Source organism: Branchiostoma lanceolatum, chromosome 9, assembly GCF_035083965.1.
Source record: "Branchiostoma lanceolatum isolate klBraLanc5 chromosome 9, klBraLanc5.hap2, whole genome shotgun sequence".
NCBI classification, from domain to species: Eukaryota; Metazoa; Chordata; class Leptocardii; order Amphioxiformes; family Branchiostomatidae; genus Branchiostoma; species Branchiostoma lanceolatum.
The window spans coordinates 12,247,126-12,268,663 of record NC_089730.1 but is presented as its reverse complement, the minus strand read 5'-3'; the positions used below and the strand labels follow the sequence as shown (position 1 = coordinate 12,268,663).

The window sequence follows — 21,538 nt, the reverse complement described above, 5'->3', positions numbered from 1 at the left end:
AACATGCCCTCCAGATATGTACTTCTCTCTAAGTTGATTTAGCAATAAATCTGCTAATACTAGATGTTGGTTTTAACCATGACAAAACTCTTCTGCTAAAGTGCTCTTGAGGCTAGCCACATTCCACCTTCAAGTTCAATGACACACCCTTCCAGCACAGCTGGTACCAAAGGCATTGTTCAACTTGACTTGTATAACAACTTTGAAAAGTTTATAGGAACTCATGGCACTGTCATTAATTGGAATCACAGCACAAAAGAATTATTGAACTGCTATTTGGCCAGAGGTCAGCACTTTTACCTGGACACCAGCTGGTGGTATTTCCCTCTGCAAGTGGTTATCAATCCTACTCGCTTACATGTGCTACGCCATTGTCGCAGTGGATCGGACTGTTCCATTGCAAAGTCGAGGGGACAAGTTTAAGATTGGAACGAAAGAGTACCAAGGAAATCAAGAATGAGGCATACCTTAAGTACAAAATGCGTTTCACCTCATTAGTCTATATTAATGGTGAGAGAATCGGTTGGGGTGTTGTGTCTCAATAACTAAAGTTTGCAGATAGACATGATGTCAGTGATTTGAAAGGGTAGTGGAAGTAAGGAAAATTTCACTTCGGCAAAAATTGAATACGCAGCTTATAAAGTCTGCCAAGATGCCAAAATTGATTTCCTTCAGACAATACATCTTGATAGTATGTTATTTTTTCCCTTTCACCGGTTCTACACTGGAAGTCTACAGCAATGTCTACACATAATGTACACACATGTAATACCAATCAGTTCGACTTTCCGAGGAACTAGATACGTAATTAGGTGTTCTGGTCAGCTGGCAGGTTACGTATTTGAAGTTGATGACAAAACCATATAGCTCACTTGGCAGGCATTTCCCGCTTTTCTGGCAAGAAAATATGCTGCTGGAATGTTAATTACTGACCATCCTTTCAGTCGATCCTTGAAGTCAATGGGGAAAGAAAATAAGGCTGTCAGAAAACTTTCAGGTTGTCTTGCGCAGAAAACTTTTAATGAACGTGCTCGTAGATGTGAGTGTAGGTAATGATGCTTATTTGACGTCTTCATTGGACACGAGTCAAGGGTTATTTTGGAACGAGGATTGCACATTTTTTGGAAGAGATCCTGCATGATATCTATCCCTGAGGGCACCAGGTGGTGGGCTTTGTGAAAAGCAGAGGCTGCAGATTTGACTTCCTATATTTTCTTAATACCCGCAATATTTCTTGAAACAGCAACATCGTCCCTGAGTGGGTGCCTCAAGGTCATGTACAAATGACACACGGTAGATGGCGGGTCTGCTTAAGGAGGCTTAACGATGTAATATTGTGCACACACCTGTTCTGAATATGTCGCTGGGTACCAGATGGTTTGTGAAGGTCATTTATTTGAGACAGGGTTTCTGGAAGGCACGCCATGTCAAAAGGTGGGGACAGAATATTGCCTGAAGTTCTCCAATCTTGGCTCCTGTATCAGTGGAAGATTAATAGAAGAAAATTAAAGTGGGCGAAGGCAGACCCAAAGGAATTGCAGTTGAGGACTAGATGCACACCCAAAAGTTTAAAGTTACATGTACATGTATGCAAAAGAAACTTTAAATGTAATGCAATACTGTGATGTGATTGACATTTCAATTTTTGAGACTTGCCTTTGTACAGTACTGGGAATTGTGTTGAAATGCAGATGAAACTAGCTGCTAGGGGGCCCAAACCTTCACCACTTCTTTATTACATCACAAGCTATCTGCCACCTAAAAATCAAGACCACAGCACGTCCAGGTCAAAAGATACAAAAACGGAAGTTCTGCTGCAGTACCAAGGTCACATACCAGGGGGCCCAAAATCGACCTTGAATTTCGGCTTCACAACACCTGCCCACATACCAAATATCATCGTTATCCATCGAGAGGTTCTTGAGTTATGCTGACTACAATAGTCTGGAAACAGACAGACACACACACACACACACACACACAAACACATCAAAAACAATATCTCCATTTTTTCATGGAGATAATGATTGGCATCAAGGTTCTGTGCAGAATGGTGCCAGACTTTCCAGTAAATCACCACCAATGTCAGTTCAAGGGGAAGACATAAAACGGTACATGGTAAAAAGGGCATAGTTTCAGGAAAACAAGTTTTTTTTTTACAGAAAGACAGTTTAGTATGGCTCTCGTAAAGGGTAATTCATTGACCTGGCTGTAGCAACAGATAAGAAATTGGCTCAATTCATTTAGTTTAGATTAAAATCTGGTTAACAGTTTTTTTTCTAGACCCTTTTAAAGTTTAATCAGTACAAGTGGAGACAGAGGTTGATATGCATGTAAAAGTGCATTGTGGCAGCTTTTGCAGATAGGTGAAAACTACTTGTTTATCATGGAGGTCTATAAGGCAACAGTTACACAATTATTTACATCCATATAACTTTACAATGTAGCTGTAGATATCTTCACCCCACACATGCAGCATGCATATTGTGTACTGGAGGACCATCATAGCCCAACTCTAGCCTCCGTTGCAGGCTCTGACGCGGCTTTTTTGGGGGGCAAAATAATATGTTTTGCAGCCAGCCCGTAACCATTAGCCAACCCTGTAACTAATAGCCGGGCTGGCTGCAAAACATATTATTTTGCCCCCCAAAAAAGCCGCGTCAGAGCCTGCAACGGAGGCTAGCCCAACTCCTTCTGGATTTATTTTTTGCGCATCAATAATGACTCGAAATTCCCCTGATCGATAGCATAATTTCAGGTGGCAGACTTGAAATTTAAGAGTATTTTGACTCAACACCCTTCAAAACATGCACTTGTAGAAGATGTAAAAGGTAATTAAGGTGCAGGTATTGAGGTAATCTGCCAAGCAATCTACAGACACCAGACGACTCCCGTGATCATTTATGCACAAGCTCCCATGTTCCCATTTGTCAGTCTCCTACAACATGAGTACTAATTATTGATGTCTCATTTCCCATTTGGGGAGCCCCTCTCAAGTTGAAGTTTATCTCGGCCAGTTTCCTCCGCACCAAGCGTCAGTTGGGTATACTAGTACTACGTACAGGGCCCTTTGTTTTGCTCAAAGCTGCTGACATTTCATGCCTGAGTGGGCAGCACCAACTGCACAACTGAGATATGTGATTTAAAAAGTCACCTGCCACACAAGTACAGGACGTTCAACTCCCACTGTCTGCAATAGAGTGATCAATATAGCTGCTTCTGTCACAGGTTCATGCCTAACTTTCAGACAGGTGCCAGGTTGTCATGAATTATTATGTGCAAGGAACTCAAGACCATGTGGAGAATTAACTTTTGTTGTAAGTATGTATGAGTTACCCTCATGCATGTGCATTTGCAGGTGTTGTGTTTTAGTTTTGCGTGCAAACGTGATGAAATTGTGCAATTGTCAGGAAATGCTGCGTAAGCTTCTGCCTCGCATTTTGATCTCAGCAAGTGAGATAGCCCCTGGTGATTTTGATGTACTTTGATATTGTTAGAAAAGTGCAAAATTGCACTGTTGATTGAAGCCCCAAGGAGGATGACTATAGATTTCCTATAATGAAACGCATGATTGCCATTTTGACAGTGTAGGAAAAACCAGACAGGCAAAACGATGTAATGTTCCTGACAAGATTGAAAATTGATTGGGCAAATTGTCCTAACTATCTCTGCACTGCAGGCGATATTTTAAATGCAAACTGTCAATAAATGGATTATACTGTTACCCAGAATTTCAATACCCCAGAGATAGATTGCAGAATAATGAAATGCCAGTATCCATCACTTCTTCACCTTTCTGTTCCCCCTGAGACATTTACAAAAGATGCTGACTTCCAACAACCAACCTTATTATTTGAAGTGTTCTGTCAATATTCATAAAATTTATGGTTCCTTTTAAAAGGTCATGTCTGCCACTTGCAGAAGAATAATGAATTGCAGTTATGTTTGCAGTGTTTTTATGGTGATGGTTAAGATATAAAAAGTATTTGAGTTGAATTGGGCAGGTATATTTTGACTTCATCGTCTACCTCAGTAAGTTTAGTCATTTTTGAGTTGCTTTGTGTTTTTGCAGCACTGTTTATGTGTGTTCTTGCCGGTAGGTTTTAATAACATCCACTTTCAAGGAATACTTTGTGGGTTACAAATGGTTAGAAAATAATAACAAACTATTTGGGTTGTTAACTGTTATCATTTGCTGACAATCAAATACATGTAATCTAAATAAATGTGTTTTGTATTGACTTCAATCAAAAGAAACTTTATTTCTGATGGGGAAAATGTTTTCCCTTTTTAACACAATATTACATATCAGCACAAATACATAAAAGAGTTGACCTGTCTAAATGGTTTGACAGGTTTCTAAATGGAACTCCTCTCTGTAAACAATTAAACTGGCTTGTGGTTGCTCGGTTGAGGCCGGGAAAACCTTTTAAGCTAAAAGCATCTCTGCTCCTGGCAGGTGGGTAAATGGGGGGCACTCAAATGTCAACATCTTTAAGCACCTGCCTTTTTCCTGCGTGTCTTGCTGTGTTTGATTACATGTATTACAGGTGGTGCCGGAAACTCTGAAGTGTCACCTCGGGATCAAATTCCTCCTCGGACGAACATCAAAGGCTGGATGGTTTTGTTCTCCGTGATAATTATAAGAGCGGTTGTCTTTTAAATTGTGTTGTGTTAAGTGTGCAAAGAGGTAGAGCAAGCAGTTTATTATTCCATCACAATACTTTTGCAACTGTGACTTTTCACTGATGCTTGCATAGGAATAACCCTTCTAAAGCCCTTCGGAGGAGCACAAAGTAGCTGTAAACTTTACGTACAGCTTTGCCTGCGCAAAAGGAAGACTGGTTATCTTGTTTGATTAGCGATGATTACAGCGCCCAGAGGCGCCCGCAGCTGTAATAACTACCTGAGAAATGTCCTCAGAAGTGGCATCACTTGGTATTGTTCATACTGTAAACATCCCCCCACCCCATACACACACTTGTAAATAAATAAAAACAGAACATTCCTCCAAACAGTCAGAGGGTCTAGACATGTTTCAAACGGACGTAACCTACTCCATGTATGTCTCCCATCATTGTAAGTGACCAAGGTATGATAAGCAGATACAGAGGTCTTACTAAGGATTTGTACGCTAGTCTTGGGTATCAAACAAGTAGCTTATAAATAAGATTTAATTTAAGAAGTGACTTCCTTCTGTTATGTTGTAGACCGTAAAAGACATCAAATTGCTCCTAAGGTGATCTTCCCGGAGACATCCCTGGCCTTGAAACTTTCATCTCAAAGTGAGGTGCGAGTGAGGAAGCTTTTAGAATAGTCTCTGTGGTGACAAACTGTAGTTACGCACCGGGAAGGGACACCTGCCCGTAAATTTTGCATGCAATTTGCTGTTTTATGGACGTGTGCAGGATTCATGTTGAGCCAAACTGCTCCATCCACGATGGACACATCAAAAACGAATCCGCTGTGAATGGAGGTCCTCTCTATCCGGGCGGATTTATAGCCCAATCCCACATTAAGGGTGGACAAATGATCCCCATCACGCCACATAGCCACTGACAGGTCCCACTCCAGAAGTATGAGTTCTATTTTAGGTCAGCTGCTTCAAGGTGACCTTGTCCAATGTGTGAGAACCAATGTCCGGGCTTATTACATGCAGGGAGGTCTTATTGTCTATGGATGGTATTATGGATGTCGAATGAGAGGCATCCGTCAATGGCACTGTCATCATCTCAACAGTACCAGTAGTCTTGTCTGTATACCACACTGCTATACTGTGTGGTATTCCTTTACCTTGCATATAAAGTACTTAACTTTATAAAAATTACACCAATGATAGCAATAGAGAGAAGTTCAGTACTGATAATGGTAAATTTGCCATGGGTACTGGCACTTACATAGATCCAAATAGTGATGCTTTAGGCACTGGCAGTGATAAGTTCACCACTTGTTACAAAGTGACAAGTTAACTGACTCGGTTGACTTATTAAGATATAAAAGGGAAAAGAGACAATATATCAATTTGGTCTTCAAACCTTAGAAAAAAGTATCTGGGGACTGCAACGTAACTTCATTGAACCTCTGGTGTGCACATCCTCTTACTAAGTAACAGTAAATTCAATAAAGGTCTACTTTCAAGAAATCAAACCTTGATTTTGTTGCTGAGATGAAAATAGCTTAACCTTTATTATTTGCCATACATGCATATTCATGTATCCAATCATACTTGATTTCTTTTGTTAAATTGACCAGAACTTTGCACTAAAATTTCCATCTATTATATTTTCCAGAATATTCTATGTGTCACATGACTCCCAGGACCTGAAGATCTTCAGCTACATCTGTCGAGATGGCCCCAACAATGTCTTCAAGTGCAACGTTTTCAAGGCCAACAAGAAGGTGGGTGAATGACTAATGATCACACTAAGACTCCTTCTCTTACTACTCAATAAACTGATTTAAGTGTAAAAAAGGAAGATAGATTATCATGTTCCTGAGTTACATTTAGAAAAGCTAACTTGATTGTTCTAGGTCTTTAGACTCTTCTCAAAGCAGTAGAAACTACAGGAAGCTCCAACGGAAATGTTTTCATGATTCAATTTTAGACCAGGAGGGGTTTTTTCAACACACAATTGCTATGAGCTAAGAAGATTTCAGCTCACAGGAAATTAATTGATTAAGGGCTTTCTTGGAAAGAACTATCCTGGGTGCCATCTGATTACTACACTGTAGCTCTCACTGAAAAATCTTTTAAGGAAGCAAATATACGAGCCCCGGTAGTAATATGATGGCACCCAGGCTAGGAATGAACCTCTGCAGTTCTGATAATGTGTGCTAGGGGGTTGTATCTATTTCCTCTCCATCAGCAGTCCCCATCCTCCCAGCCAGCTGCTTCGCACCATTTTTCCCTAGTGCCAGAAAGGTTGTGCATGAGGAATCGGGATATTGAGAGGAAATGACCCTTAAAGGACACCGTTTGGGGATGAAGTAAAAGCCCATCGATCGTGCCTGAACCTGCAGTCAGCAGTGTCTCTTGCATGAAACATTGTGGGATTGGGAATACTTATCTATAGGCTCGGGCCAATCATAAAGGCATGAAGGCAGCCATTATATTGGAGAGTGTCAGGACATGACTCTTACAGCAATTGAGGCAGGTGGTTGTGCTTGACCTAGTCTTCTAGTGTCAAGTTGTTTCAAAGATTAAAAGTTTGGTTATATAACTCCTTAACTTTTTTGTGTATGATTGGATGGGAATGAAGCGAAGGTAAGGAAAGTAGCTGGACTTTCAACCAATAGGATAGTATCGTTCACATTGACATTGCTGCGTCCTAAATAATGATTTCATCAGAAATATTGCACTAAAATGAGATAAGACTGATTTTTCCTAGGGCATTGCAGCAACGTTTTGTCACAGACTCTCCCATTCCCACCTAAAATTTATATTATTTCTTTGAGTTTTCCGGGGTTTTTTTTGTCAATCTGGGAAGCAACTAATTGAATTGGTGTGGCCTTTCCGTATGCTTTACAGGAAGGGCAGGGTGCATGTATTCCCTGTCTGTAGAAAATGAACCTCACATGTTCCAATCTTTCCCAGCCAGCCAGCATAATTGTGTTCATTTTTCTCACGTTGGCTTCTAACCTTTTGCATGAATGCTGATGCTGATGCAAGATCCATCCTTTCAAGGGTCTATTTTTCATCTTCCTAACCTCCAGAGTGCTTCCTCGTTAAGATGAATGAAACTGTCTAAATGTACTGCCACAAATCGTCACTGAAAGGGATAGCAGGTCGAACATTAAGTCAATTTGCTGAAGGCCCCTCTAAAGAATCTTCATGACCATTATCAGATAAGCTAGAAGGCAGAAGATCAGTTTTGGGCAGATCTCTGTAATCAACATTGAGTCAGTAACAGGTATTGTACCTTCTGGGGAGGGGGGATTGCTATTAGAGGTCGTAGGGTCACAGCAGAGGTCAGCCATGCAGGTCAGGGTGGGAGACTCTGAAAGAGAGGTTTCTTGTCAAATTAGGAAGTATTGACGCAAAGAAATTCCAGGAGGAATGCGGGATATTGGCAGTCAGGAAAGGTGAAAAAATCAAGTTAAGCTGTTTATCAGATATGGATTTTTAGGCATGGATGCATAAGGATACATTGGTTCTAAGACTATCAGATAAGGTTTTTGTTACTTTCTACAGTTTGGTGTTGATGATATGAAGTTCCAACATGTACCTTGACATTTCCAGGTGTAGGTTTCCGTCATTTTCCGTCAAAAATTTGACAACCATCTAGAAGAAAACGATGGGTTCCATCTTACTACAACGTTGTACATACTGTACATGTATGTACATGTGGCCTTGAGCCTTGAAGTTATGGAATGCCCACAGACAGACAGTCTAGTCATACATAATGGAGACATTCTGCAGTTGATGAGAGACTCCATCCTCTCCCTTGGTCTTACATTTCCCAAGACAGATTGCTCTGTAAATAGCCTGGAGCCTTGCAGAGCCTTCTAAAGGTGCCCCAGGGAGGGCTAAGGAGGATGGAGGGGAAATGAAGGACCTCTGTCAGGACATTTGAGAAGGTGCATTTACCAGACCTGAACTCTAGCTGGTCGCGACCTTGTGGTCAGAGTCAACACCCTGGTTTGGCTCAGTTTGGTGAGAAAGCATTAGGGCTACAGAGGGCTCCGCACTGCCAAACATGGAGCGTGTTTTGGCTTGCTGCTGAACAAGCAAAATAAAGAACATGTCGTATGTTAACATACAAGTCTTATTGGTATTCCTATCCAGTCTTCAAATGACCTGAAAAGAGATGGAAGAGGTCAATCTTTACAAAATGAGACCCCCGGTGACTGCCAGAAAGGATGACAAATTAAGGGGGGGGGGGTGATTTCCAAAACGGACTTCCAAAGAAGATAATTAGCCGACCGGAAACCTGATGCACAAATGATGGCCCGTCCATTAAAGCAGGGGTAGGTTTAAATTTGGTAAGCTGGCAGGTTTTACTGTTATGGGAAAATTTGTCTGCCTTAATTTGCAGGCATCAAAACCAGAATGGCATGTGGTGAACATGTATTCTCAATAAACCACTGCCCTATAGGACTTGCATGTATAGATCCTCTAGGTGCGAGTATTTCCCTTGTGTTTCATTAAATTTTGATGCTAGAGTGAGTCCAATACACAGAACAAGTGTTGGAATAGCTGGGTACCCAGTTGTACAAATTTATTCTGCCTCAGCTTGTTTTGTAACTTTTTAAAAATCATACACCAATTTGGTACACATACTCTGATGCCTCAAATACATTGATACCTCAAAGCCAAGAGAAAAGCATACATGAGGATTTTATTGGAGAGCTTTACATAAAGAATTAACAGTAAAGTACAGATGGGGCCTAAGCCGGTCTATTTTGTCAAGTAAAATCAATAGCAACAACAATATATCTGGCTTAACGGACTCTGCCCTGTCGAAGATGATGGATAATGGGTAAAAATAACAGAGTTTTAAAACACTTGGTACATAAATCTCTTAGGAACCATAATGGGAGAAACATATTGCGGCAAGAAAGGGCCAATTAGTGCTCTGGATTTATTTGATTCGTTGTCACTTAAGAAATTGTTGCAGGGGAGTCATAGGATTGCGGCTTTGGGAAAGTAGCAGCCAAATGGTGCTTTAGTGCCGTGAATCAAGCGTGGCCAGGTTTTAGCTATAGGAACTGTCTTGTGCTGTATGGATTTTGCCATTAGCCTGAGCTGAGCATCTCTTGTACTGTACCTGTAGAATTAGGTCAGGGTTATGCACAGATTAGGCATATACTGTAAATACAGAAATGTTCGCAGTGGTTTTATGTTTGCGGTTTTCGCAGCGACCATTTCACCGCGATCTTAAAGCCACCGCAAACATTTTTGTCCAATACTAAAGCAGTATGTAACTATAGCGCTGCCGCGAACGTAAAACCATGCACCGCCAGCACTCCATTTTCGCGAACTTATATGCATTTACAGTATGTGGATCAGAGACATGAAAAGGTATTTGAATTGTAAGAGATCTTGCTGTAAAAATCCTACGGCTACACCATCTTTAGTTTATGTACTTGGTGCTTAGATGATTAATACATATGAAACAAAATGAAGTCTCAGAAATTTTGAATGATATTCTTGGATATTGAAATGTTGCCTTAATTGGCATATTATTGGCAATTCTTAATCTGCAAGTTTTGTTTATTATATCTCAAAAGGAATACAGTAATTCAAGTGCAATTACCAGAAAGATGATAGCAAAGTATCGATTATAGATACTATACTTCTGCCTAGTTCTTTGTATTAGGCAGAATAGCATTTGTGTGCCCAAAGTTCTACTTCCTTTAGAGCCCACTGAGGTCCTGACATCATGGCTACAGGCATTGAATCTTTTTCCATCAAATCATTCATCTCAATAGTGATTGGCCAGGCCTGTCTAATACAATATGTTGGAAGTGTTCTTGGGAGATGTGTATATAGTTGGGTGATGGATAGCAGTACAGTGATTACTGTTGAAACTGCAAAAGCCACTCTGCTTGAAAATATTGACGTTTTCAGCCTGAAATATTGTAGAGCTTTGCAAGATTGACTTTTCCGATCCCTGCAGCTGCAGCATATGTGTTGTAGTCTGGAAACATTCTTTCGTGTATTGAACTCTGTATTGGGGCTGTTTTTCACTGGACTGTTCTGTACTTCAATTCATTTCAAGTTGCAACACAGGTTACGTGTATGTGCCATTTGTGATATGTTAAAATCATATTCATAACCATTTCTTTCATCTATTGGCCTCTCAGGCAACACAATGTGTGGTGTGAAAAGTACATGCAGTACTGTTTGTGGTATATCGGTACAGTTTATAGAAGCGCAGTACAAATGAAATTGCATTTCAAGCAAGTTGTTATTGTCCAGTACACATCAATATTGTCAGGTGATACTGAAAAGGATATGTTGTGTCTAGATTATCAGTGAGAGTAAAGTGTCTCTCATAGCTGTCATCAGTTTCCTCCCAGATTCTCTGCTTTCTTTCCTGACTCAGCCAGTGGTGGTGGCCAGCTGTGCTACAGGAGTACACACAGCACAACTGGGGTCACAACTGGGCTACTGTGTCATCTGTGGGATAGCCTGGATCCCAGACTGTTTCCAGGTCCTACACAGGCCAGCTTCTCGGCTCCAGGGCCAACATGCCCAAGGAAATTTTACCACAGCTCCTCTGAGTCTGATTTAGGGGTGTGGTTAAACTTCCATTTTAGTATGTTGGCCCTGGAGCAGAGGAACTGACCTGTGTAGACCCTAGAAACAGTCTGACATCCAGACTATCTGTGGGAGGGGGGCTGAGAATTTCTTTAGGCAGAGAGCTATCTTATACACAGACAATGAAAAGTATCCAATCACACTCTATGTCTTTTGCCTAAAACTGAAAGGCAACTTTAGGCTCTATATTTGTCAAAGATCATAGTTTATGATACATGGAACAAAAAGATGCTGTGAGTTCTTGAATAATGATGCCAGCGAGAATGACCAAGCAGTCAAAGACAGGGCCACAGTCCAAATTTATGATTTGAAAAGGTAACACTCACAAGAGCCTCAACTCTTGTCTGTAGCATATATTTCATGGAGTGGCACATTAAGGATGGGCTGTCAGCACCAGTCTCTGCCATTATGATAGATTACAGCTTGTGATGAAACATGGTCTTTATTTGTTCCATCTGGCAGCCACTCAGGCAAAAGACACTTTCTGGCTGTTCCATCTTCATTGATTATGTTCCCCCTGTTCAACTGGCTGTGAATGATGGCCTTTTCATTTTCTCAGTATTTCTGTACATTATGAAGAATCTGGTATGCTTGAAATTACATGTAAAGGTCAGCATCTTTATTTGTAACTAGAGGAAAAGGTTTTGAGGGGGATTCGATTTACTTATTACCCACTGGCATGTAGTACTGGAACCAATTTGCAATACAAGTTTAATTCCTGCATTAGCCAATGTATGTTATTACAGAAATGGTTAGTCTTCTACTCTCCAAGCAGAGGTTGTGGGGAAGATTGTGACCTTTTTTATCATATACCCCATTTTTTGTTAGTGGGGAGAGCAGACAAAAAACAGGGCATATGATAAAAAGGTCACAATCTTCCCCACCAACCTCAACTTGTAGAGTACTTTTTTCCAGATCATAACACACACTGGTACTACAAATTGAAGACCTTGTACAAATTGCTTTAAGTTTGACAAATCACCAGAAAAATCCGTTTTTCCCAAGGATGAAAGGTTGAAGTTGACAGCAGAGAAAGTGTCTGACCCCTGCTGATGAGGTGACAAATGGAACCATATGATTGGCTGCTCTGCTAATCACATCATGCCCCCATTTGTGGTATCTACTGACTACCATGTGTCAGTTTATCTGGAAAAAGATAAATCTGCCATTTGGCCAGGCAAGGTTCCTCTTTTCTTAACCTCTCCCTTGAGATCCAATGTCCCAGATTGTTTATCAGTCTAATTTTCCAGTAGACATCTTGTCTGTAAAACTAGAAGAAAACTGTTTACTTCTTTAGATAGATACATGTATGTCATTTCCAAAGGCCCATGATGCTGCTGTAAAAATCTCTGGAAAATGTTAATTCTAATATCGCTGTAATGAGATGAAATGCATATCTTAATTTTCAAATTTTGAAACATGTCAGTCACAAAGTACACTGTACCCGTTCCAACTGACATCTGCCCATTCATTCGACCAGCGGTACATGTGTCACAGATACCTAACTTTGTCAGTATTGGGAAGTTAGGCAATATGTCACATTGAGAATAAGACGGTCACAAATTCACTTAGTTAGGCACAGGTTAGAGCAAGGTGTCCTTGTATTTGAACATTCAGACATTGCTGTTACATGTAGCTGCCATACAAGACTTAAAAGAGAGTTTCTGATAAAATGTCTCCTTTCTGATCTTTTTCTTGTGCTGTATTTGTGTAAGTTTGATGCCTTTAGATACAACACATCTGCAAAACAGGATTTGTAGACAGGAGGGGGTTTGTGGAGTTTTCCTTCCTGAAATTCTACTCAGACCCTTGTGTGGTCCATCTGGTTAACTCCAGGCTTTTGAATGTTGAAAGGCAACATTACAAGAAACAGTCAATACAGTTCACATCCTGCGGATATGTCAAGTTCAGTGTGTGTGTTTTTTTCCTTTTTATGTGCAACTGTTTGATGTGAGAGTATATGAAAACAAGTGAGCTGGCATTTTAATACTGTGTCTGGAATGACTTTCATTTCAGCATGTCTTGTACAATATTCAATATATACATTCAATATATACATTCACTAATTGTAAGTACAGTAGTAACAAGGTGTGAAACAGTATGTTATGGCCATTCCACAGGGATAATCTACTCAAACTAAAAGGGCAATGAGAATTTTGCCATTGTCAGTTGCTTTTGATACCCATTCTTTAACTCCTGGCTTGTATATATACAATGTACATGTATTGACACTGCCTTGTGTTTGTCACAGAGCCAGGCCATGCGTATTGTGCGGACGATCGGGCAGGCGTTTGAGGTGTGCCACAAGCTGAGCCTGCTCCACGCCGCGGCGCAGGGCGACGGACAGGCTGACGGGGAGAGTGACAAGGCAGAGGAACACAGCCCAGGTACGGAGGGCAAGAACACTTAAGCTGTTGTGTGTTAGTGATGATTTATGATATTCCATGTCCTTATCTGCAACATTAATTTTGTATTGGTCAGCAGGTATACAAAAGGTATAACTGCTCTCCAGTGATAAGTTAGGTGCTTGAAAAAGGGCATATATGTAGCAGGAAAGGGAGAATATAAAGTCTACTCTGATTTCAGCTATACAGCTGATTTGCTTCAACCATGCTGCACAAGGAATTGTACCATCATGTGCACAGTGTGATTTAGAATGTTATAATGGAATGTGACTTTGCTGTGTCTTCAGGTCACCGAACGGTTGACGGGAGTAACGCGGTGGACGATGATGAGCATGTTGGAGAAACGGACATCGATGCTGAGGAGATACCGACCACGGATTATGCCACGCCGGCCTCGCGTGGGGTCACTGACCTTGATAAGCACTTTGAGGCCAGGAAAGTTTGCGGAGAGGTCAGTTTTCAATGTTTTACACAATCAGCACCAAGTTGTCCTTTGCTCACTGTCAGTGTGGTTTATTCTATAGGGCACATTAGTCTATGCCTTCATGAAGGACTATCAGTTTCAACTCTCACTCGCTCACTCTGAACCCTTTTGATGATTCACAAGAGCATCGATGCTCATAACACTAGAAAACAAACATAAGACTGTGTTGTTTTTCTGTCTGTCTCTCTTCTTTTTTACTCTTCTTGTCCTTTTCGTACTTGTACATTAGTCTGTACTTTCTTTTCTTCAGAACCTGTTATCTTTTTCCTCTTCTGTGTGCTTTCCCAACTCTCCTGTACAGATATATGAGTTCTTCTTACCAGAGGTGAGAATTGCGTCTGCCAACCTTATTACTTTGCTGCAACCTTTGACTGTTACTTCCGTCCTGTCTATCTTGTATTTGTTTTTCATACCTTTAATGTACAGAGATTTGATTTGGCTACAGTTTAACACACACCCAAGGGTAATCAACTACACATGTAGTTAAAGTCTACTGCAAAGGATTAGCCTAGGGATTGAAAGCAGAGAGAAGCTACTGAAGATTACATAACTTGTCATTAAACTCAAAGTATTGAACTTTTGCAAAAGAATCCAACAACCTACTTACATCTATCTTATGATGTTCCCTCCAGGAGGGTGCGACGCTGTCCTCTCCTCTCCACACCCCCTACATGACCCTCCCCCAGGGGGCAGGGGACAGCCAGGTGTCGTCCACGCCCCTCAGCATGCACCACCAGGTGCAGCTGCTCCAGCAGCAGCTCCAGCAGCAGCAGCAGCAGACACAGGTGGCCATCGCGCAGGTGCACCTGCTGAAGGACCAGCTGGCAGCAGAGACGGCAGCCAGGATGGAGGCTCAGGTATGCCCCCTAACAACTATCTGTGGTAGTGCAGGCTTTTAGTCATTCTGAAATTGTACTGCACTAGTCCAGGGCATTGTATTGGATTCATCTTAATCATAAATGGCAACTTGCTGAAAGAATCTCAGGGAACAGATAACAGTGGTTATTGAATTATGCACCGATGTTTGAATCCATTATTTTTTTATTCTTATTATGTGATGAGGGAGGAATCATGAAAGAAAACCTAAGATCTTTTGTTATGTTAATTGCTTACTACGATGAATTGATGCAGTTTTGTTAGATATCGCTTGGACTTCTGAATTTGCTATAGTACAAATGTAGCTACAAGATGAATGTGATAACAGTGCATCAATATTGCTGCCCATACAATTTTTCAAGGGCTGAGGGGGAAGCAGTTGTGCAAACTGATATGCAGAATGCTCCCAGTTCTGTCCCACAGACGCGTACCCACCAGCTCCTACGGAATCGCGACTTGATAAAACTTCTTAAAAAGGTTGGGCTATATTTTAGCCTGATATCTTCTTGTACATGAGTCCATTTTATCGTAACATTTTTCTCCTCTGTCCTCCTGCAGGCGCGTACCCACCAGCTGCTGCTGCAGAACCGTGACCTGCTGCAGCACGTCGGCACGCTGGTCGCTAACGTACAGGACATGGAGACGCAGCTGACGGGACAGAGCTACAGCGAGAACATCCCGCCCCTCTCAACCCCCCACCCCTCCAACGTCCCTCCCCTCCCAGACACAAACACCCCTGCCCCAGGGGTTGTCATCCTCCCGGAGTTCCAGGACGTGGAGGACGCTCAGCAGGCGGGAATCTCGTCCCACGTACCGGGAATGTTCGAAAACACCAGCTTAGGTATTCAACCTCTTGTAAGAGAGCACGCTAGTAAAGGTACAGCATGCGCAAGTTGTCTTTTGTTTGCCCCTCTGCAGTGTCCTCTTTGTTTGGTTTGTGTTTCTGGTTTTCCCATCTTGCTGTAACATAAAGGCTGTTCCATTCAAAAAGTGTTTTTTTTAAGGACTTTTTGTATATGAACTTCAAACTGAAGGAAATTTTTTTGACCCACAAACTTTTTGACTGGAATAGCCTTGATGCATATTCTGATCATCTTAACCAGCTCTGACTTCTTCTGCTCACTGCGCTTCAAAGCTTCATGCTCCTGCTGCAAATAACAATGCAACTAGTTTGTAGAATTAATGCATGTCTCAAATTTTATTTTGCAACTGTATTGATCACTTTGAGTTCAGTAACAGTCTTGCAAAGTGCTATCTGCGTATAATCTCCAAGCAGATCTATAAGTTGCGAAGACCGTATCAAACTGGCAGAAGAAGTATGTTTTACAACCTAACCTTGGATTGCTATACAAGCTCCTTCTTCCAGTTGGATACGGTCTTTGCAATCCATTGGGTCTGCTTGGAGGCTAATCTGCGTGGTCAATACATACCAGTAACAGTTGTGCAATAACGAGAATGAAAGCTTGTTTGCGTTGTTAGGTTAAATGATTAGAACTCACAACCCAACACAAGCTGAAATTTGGGTGTGTCGCATTTTCGTTGTATGGATTGAAAGTTTCAAGTTAAGTGGGTGCTGAATGAATTGATCATGTGGCTAGTACTGACTGTTCTCTCTCTGTATGCCCACAGAACTCCTATGTGATGGTGACTCCAGCCATGTCCCCTCCAGCCCTGTTAAGGGCGGTACAAAAGACGAGTCCTCCTTCCTGTTGGACTTGGACAGTGATTCTGGGATCAACGGTAACACGTCGGAGGTCGAGAGCGACAGGAAAGAGCTGTCAAACGAGTCCATTTCCAAGCCAAGACCAGAGCCAAAGAAAACAGTGTTGCACACGTCAGCAGGTCCAGACGGGAAGCTTAGAGTCCTCGTACCCCTTCCTCAAGAGGGGTCGCTAGACGGAAGCCAAGAATTCAACATTGCACCCAAAATAGACCCCCCTCCCAAGTCCAAACGCAGCAGAAATTCTTTAAAAACCACGCAGGATCTGATGGTTCCGGAGGGTGAGCTGGCGGCGGAGCAACAGGGAGCAGAGAGCGCCGAGGCTAACGGATCCGAGTCGGAGTCTGCCATCTCGCCGAGCGAGTCGAGCGGGTTCGGCAGCAGCCAGAGCAAGTCGCCGAGCTTTGAGAACGACGGAAACTTGAACGATTTGAATTCGAGCCCGAGAAAGGGTCAGAAGTTGGGTCTGAACGAGATGAAGCTTCACATCAGCTTTTCAGACGACGAGAACACAGAACTGTCGGAGGATTCAGGAGTTCCGAGGGACAGAGATTCAGGAGGATTCAGACAAACCCAGACCATGGAGTCTTTGGGTTTTGAAGACTTTGATCCATTTAACTGATGTAGAAAGATTACAATGTAAATCATTTTAGCTTTTTTAAAGGTTTTTAACATTAAGACTGCTGAAACTTAAGAAAGTCACCAATACATCAGGAAGACAGCCATTTTAAGTACTTAATCTACAAAGGATGACATTGATAAAGACAAATTTTCCAATATTGTGACAACCTTGTGTTAAACAAGTTGACAAGAGATCATGTACTACACTGATTTGGTGCACTAATTGCAGTGTATTTAATATTTATGGTAATGAGGAAATATGGAGCCATGTTATTGGCCAGTTCCTGACCAATCAGGACCCTCATGTGTGCTGTCAGTACCTGCTGTTTTGGTGACTTTGGGCCAATTTACACACAGCTTGTCTAGATATCTGGACTGCAGATATCTGCCAGGCGACAGCTTTTTTCTGTGTCTAAACAGGAATTTTATGGTCTTAATGAGGGTTTTTTTAGATGTCGGGAAAATTTCAGCCGACCACTCTGAAGCATTCGCCCGACAACTCAGCGGGAGTCCCCGACCGCTCCAGCCGGACGTCTAAACAGAATGTGTCGCGTAGTAGACATCTGGAGGTCGGGGTTCACGCTAGTTTGCATATTTGGCGGGCGATAAAGCGGGAAAACTTCTTAGCATCAAGGACCATTTGTTCCCAAACGGACGACGGACTTCTTTCGTGATGCCAGATCGTTCGGTGGATCGGCCCTCCCCCCTCCGCCATGACAAGGGCAGCGAGTAGGAACGCAGCGTTGATTCTGACCGGTCGCTGTCGTCCTCCCCGGTACCTCAAACGCCTCTTACGCTCAACCCTTGCTTGCTGCCTCATGTTTAGCCACACGCGAGTCAGATAAAGAAAGAATACCATATTCATCATGACGAAAAACACAGGCGGTTCTCCCGCCATTTTGAAACGCGCGCAAAAGGTTAAATAGGGTCACGAGTGCAATCAGCGCGCTGCGTGAGTCCTGCGGTACTTCCTGTCGGTGTGTATAAATGCGTCCAGATATCTAAGGCTCAGATGTCGGCGGATTTTTAGATATCTGAAAAAACTCTGTATAAATTGGGCCTTTGTTTGCGATGTGTTTTCTACACATAATAGAGTGAATCATGTCACTTAAATCTTTCATTTGATTTTCCTGGGGGTACGTTAAGGTAGATGGGTAAGAATTGACTTTTCAACCACTGTACTTACATCAACACAATGCCGAAGTTATCACTGCTAGTAGTTTTTTAATCAAGGCACATCTACATGTATGGGCCCTTGGCCCCTTACATTTGTAGAGATGACATAAGCATACCATATAAGAACCTTTACTGAAGCTGAGAGTATTGAACAATTTGTACAGATTCTGATAAATAGTTTTATAGATGGCAGACTAAGGAATTTTGTGTTTATATCATGCATGCAGTTATCTGTGACCATAATTTTTGTGGTGATTTTTTGGGGAGGGCACAAATTTTTATATATTTTTCAAAATCATGTTTGATCTTACCATAGAACCACTGTATACATCACTTTCAGATCATGTGAATTGATAGCATTCTAATTATTTAGGCTACATGAATTGGATGATCTGGTGTTCTGATTTTTCATTCTAAAGAAGACCAAAAAATGTGGATATTCCTATTGTTATGATTTGCAAATTATGTACAAAATGTATTTTCTCCCAAAGAAAATTATTGAGGGATTTTGAGGACAAAATATCAAAAAATTAACAACCAGAAGCCAAAAAATTGATGCAGCCTAAAGGTGATTTGTGGATTATTGTTGTGCAGAAATTGTTTATAGAACTGGTGTACATTATATCATCTGTGGGTGTCTCTCTCTGTTGAAAACGGGTGCTTGTAGGACCAATGTATAGCAGGTTTTCTAGTTATGTCATGGAATACACGTAACTGCAGCCATACTTGGTACCAGCCAGTAAGTGTGGAGGACCAAAGAAGAAGCTGTCATTATACAAATAGCTCTATACCATTATCCTACATTGTAGATGTTAAAATGGAAAGGATATTCAGTGGTCTACCAGTAGTTACACTACAAAGTATCATCAATGACTGTTACCTCTTCTTAGTCTCCAACATGGCTGAATAATATGGTATTGCAAAGTGGCACCGGTACCAACTGGACAGGTCAGTATTTGCGGGGTTGTACTCAGAGAATTTGTTGCATGCTGTTGGAACAATTTGCAAGATGCACGTGTATTGGTTTGTAGAAGTGGGACCCAGCCATGGCAACTTGCAGAGAATTTTGGCAACACCTCGAAGTTGTTTGTCCCTGTTGTTGCCATGGCTCCCTTGTAGAGGTCCGAGTTGTGTAGAAAAATGTGGCATATTGTGTGAAGTATGTTTTGTTTACAAAACCCATGGGGTGTCAGAATGTGGCAAAAGTGATAAGTTTGTCAAGCAGATGGGAGAAGAATGTGGAGAGGTTGTCAGGAGAAGGAAGATGCCTGTGTAATCCTTGTTGTTAAGTTTTGCCTTTTTTGGCAGTGCAAATCCAACGGGAAGATTTGCATCAGAGGGAATGTTTACAACAACCCTTTTTCCTTATTTGGGTAGATAGGTGGGCATGGTGTTCCTGTGTACTTATTGACATTCATGAACTGTCACACAATCAATCTAAACACTTGAGATCACAGTTGACCGTGTCATGAATCGCAATGGTCAAAATTTTACCATTGTCGACACAGCCCACCTGTTACCGTATGTAATGCAAATCATCCTCTCGGGTTGAGCATTGCCGAAGCTGAACTGCATGAGGATAGTTGAAAAGTGTATTGCATGTGTTTTCTGTTTAAAATGAGCTGTACTTACCCACTGTCCATCCTTGCCCTGTAACATTAAACATTTGTGTTGGTGGCCAGGCAGAAACTGTTAATATTTCACACTAATTTTCACCCATGTCAGAACCTTTGTAGTCTGTAGTAGTGGTGTAAGTTATGAATCTGTAAATACAAAGGCTTGTTTATCTGAGCCCATCCTACTTATGTAATGTGCCTTACTGGTCAATCAATCAAGGTATGGAGTTTGGAGAAGATATGATACTGATACTAAAAGAGCAGGGTAGTATGAAGACTACACCATCTTGCTTGTTTTGTCTGCATGTATCATGTAGTCAGTGTTATTGTGGGCAGTAGGGAAGCTGTGGGCATCTAGTCTGAACCTCAGCCATCTTGTAAATACAGTACCCGTATTCTCTCGCTCTGAGTCGCCTTAGCAGTGAGTATGAATATATATTTTCCAGTACCAATAAACTTTTTATTCTTTTGTACTTAAGACTGTCTGGCTATGTGTCTTCTCTGTCTTCATTTTGATATACATGTAGGATAGTTTTAAGGGGATGAAAGAATGACTGAAAAGTTTATTAGACAAGACAGTGGTTTTAGATCTTAGTATTATGATACTGAAGTAGACAGTGCAGGTAAATAGTATATATCATCATCGTCAATTAGTGCAGGTGTTTCAGTTGAGGGACAGAAAAGGTAAGTCATAGAAGACAATGCATGATATTTAGAACCAAAAGGTTTGCACCAAAGAGTACCTGAAGATCCATTATACGTATTCCTACAAACTCCCACTCTACACTAAGTAAGGCCAAGCAAGTACATTTTATGGATGATATCAGTGCGCTCATTACTTTTTGCTTGATTTAAAAAAAAAAACTTTTGTTCCCTGCAGAGATAGTTAACATGACAAGAAAGGGCCACAAGTGTACAAGTGAAACTAATTCCGTAGGTGTAGAAATGACGCTAGTGCATGTAGTGTGGTAACGTTAGTTGCCAACTTGGTAAGTGATACCAGTGTACCACACTAGTGTCACATTGTTTGCTTCTTGAATACAGGAACAAAAGACTTGTTTATTCACAATGATATCATGTTTTGTTGCTTTAATTCTAGTTACAACGTTTATGGTCTCTTTTGAAAATTTAGGCATCTTTTTTTTTGTACCCATCTTATTTTCTACAACTTTCACCCTCGCATCTGATTTGGAGTCTACAAGAATGTCATCCATAAATTTCCTTGCTGTGGCCTAATGTTATCAGATTATTTTAAAGAAAATTTCGTAACAATCTGTACATAGTCTCTGTTCTGACACAACTCGGCAGCTAAAACTAAAGTCCGAAAAAGTTATGATTTTCCTCCAAACATCTGCTTGGAGATCATCCCCATTTGTT

At 41.4% G+C, this 21,538-nt stretch overlaps 1 protein-coding gene across 3 annotated transcripts in view; it reads left to right on the top strand.

The window, feature by feature from the left end:
- Window positions 1-17,602, top strand: part of LOC136442244 (carboxyl-terminal PDZ ligand of neuronal nitric oxide synthase protein-like) — a 71,087-nt gene extending 53,485 nt beyond the window's left edge. For 2 of the 3 annotated variants that reach the window (XM_066439003.1, XM_066439005.1), the window contains 6 exons: window positions 6,291-6,399; window positions 13,515-13,650; window positions 13,956-14,119; window positions 14,785-15,009; window positions 15,587-15,905; window positions 16,658-17,602. In XM_066439003.1, the coding sequence (XP_066295100.1) occupies window positions 6,291-6,399; window positions 13,515-13,650; window positions 13,956-14,119; window positions 14,785-15,009; window positions 15,587-15,905; window positions 16,658-17,370 (1,666 nt within the window). In that variant the 3' untranslated portion in view covers window positions 17,371-17,602. The remainder of the gene's footprint in view (window positions 1-6,290; window positions 6,400-13,514; window positions 13,651-13,955; window positions 14,120-14,784; window positions 15,010-15,586; window positions 15,906-16,657) is intronic. The other variant, XM_066439004.1, reaches the window with a different exon arrangement.
- Window positions 17,603-21,538: the final 3,936 nt, after the last annotated feature.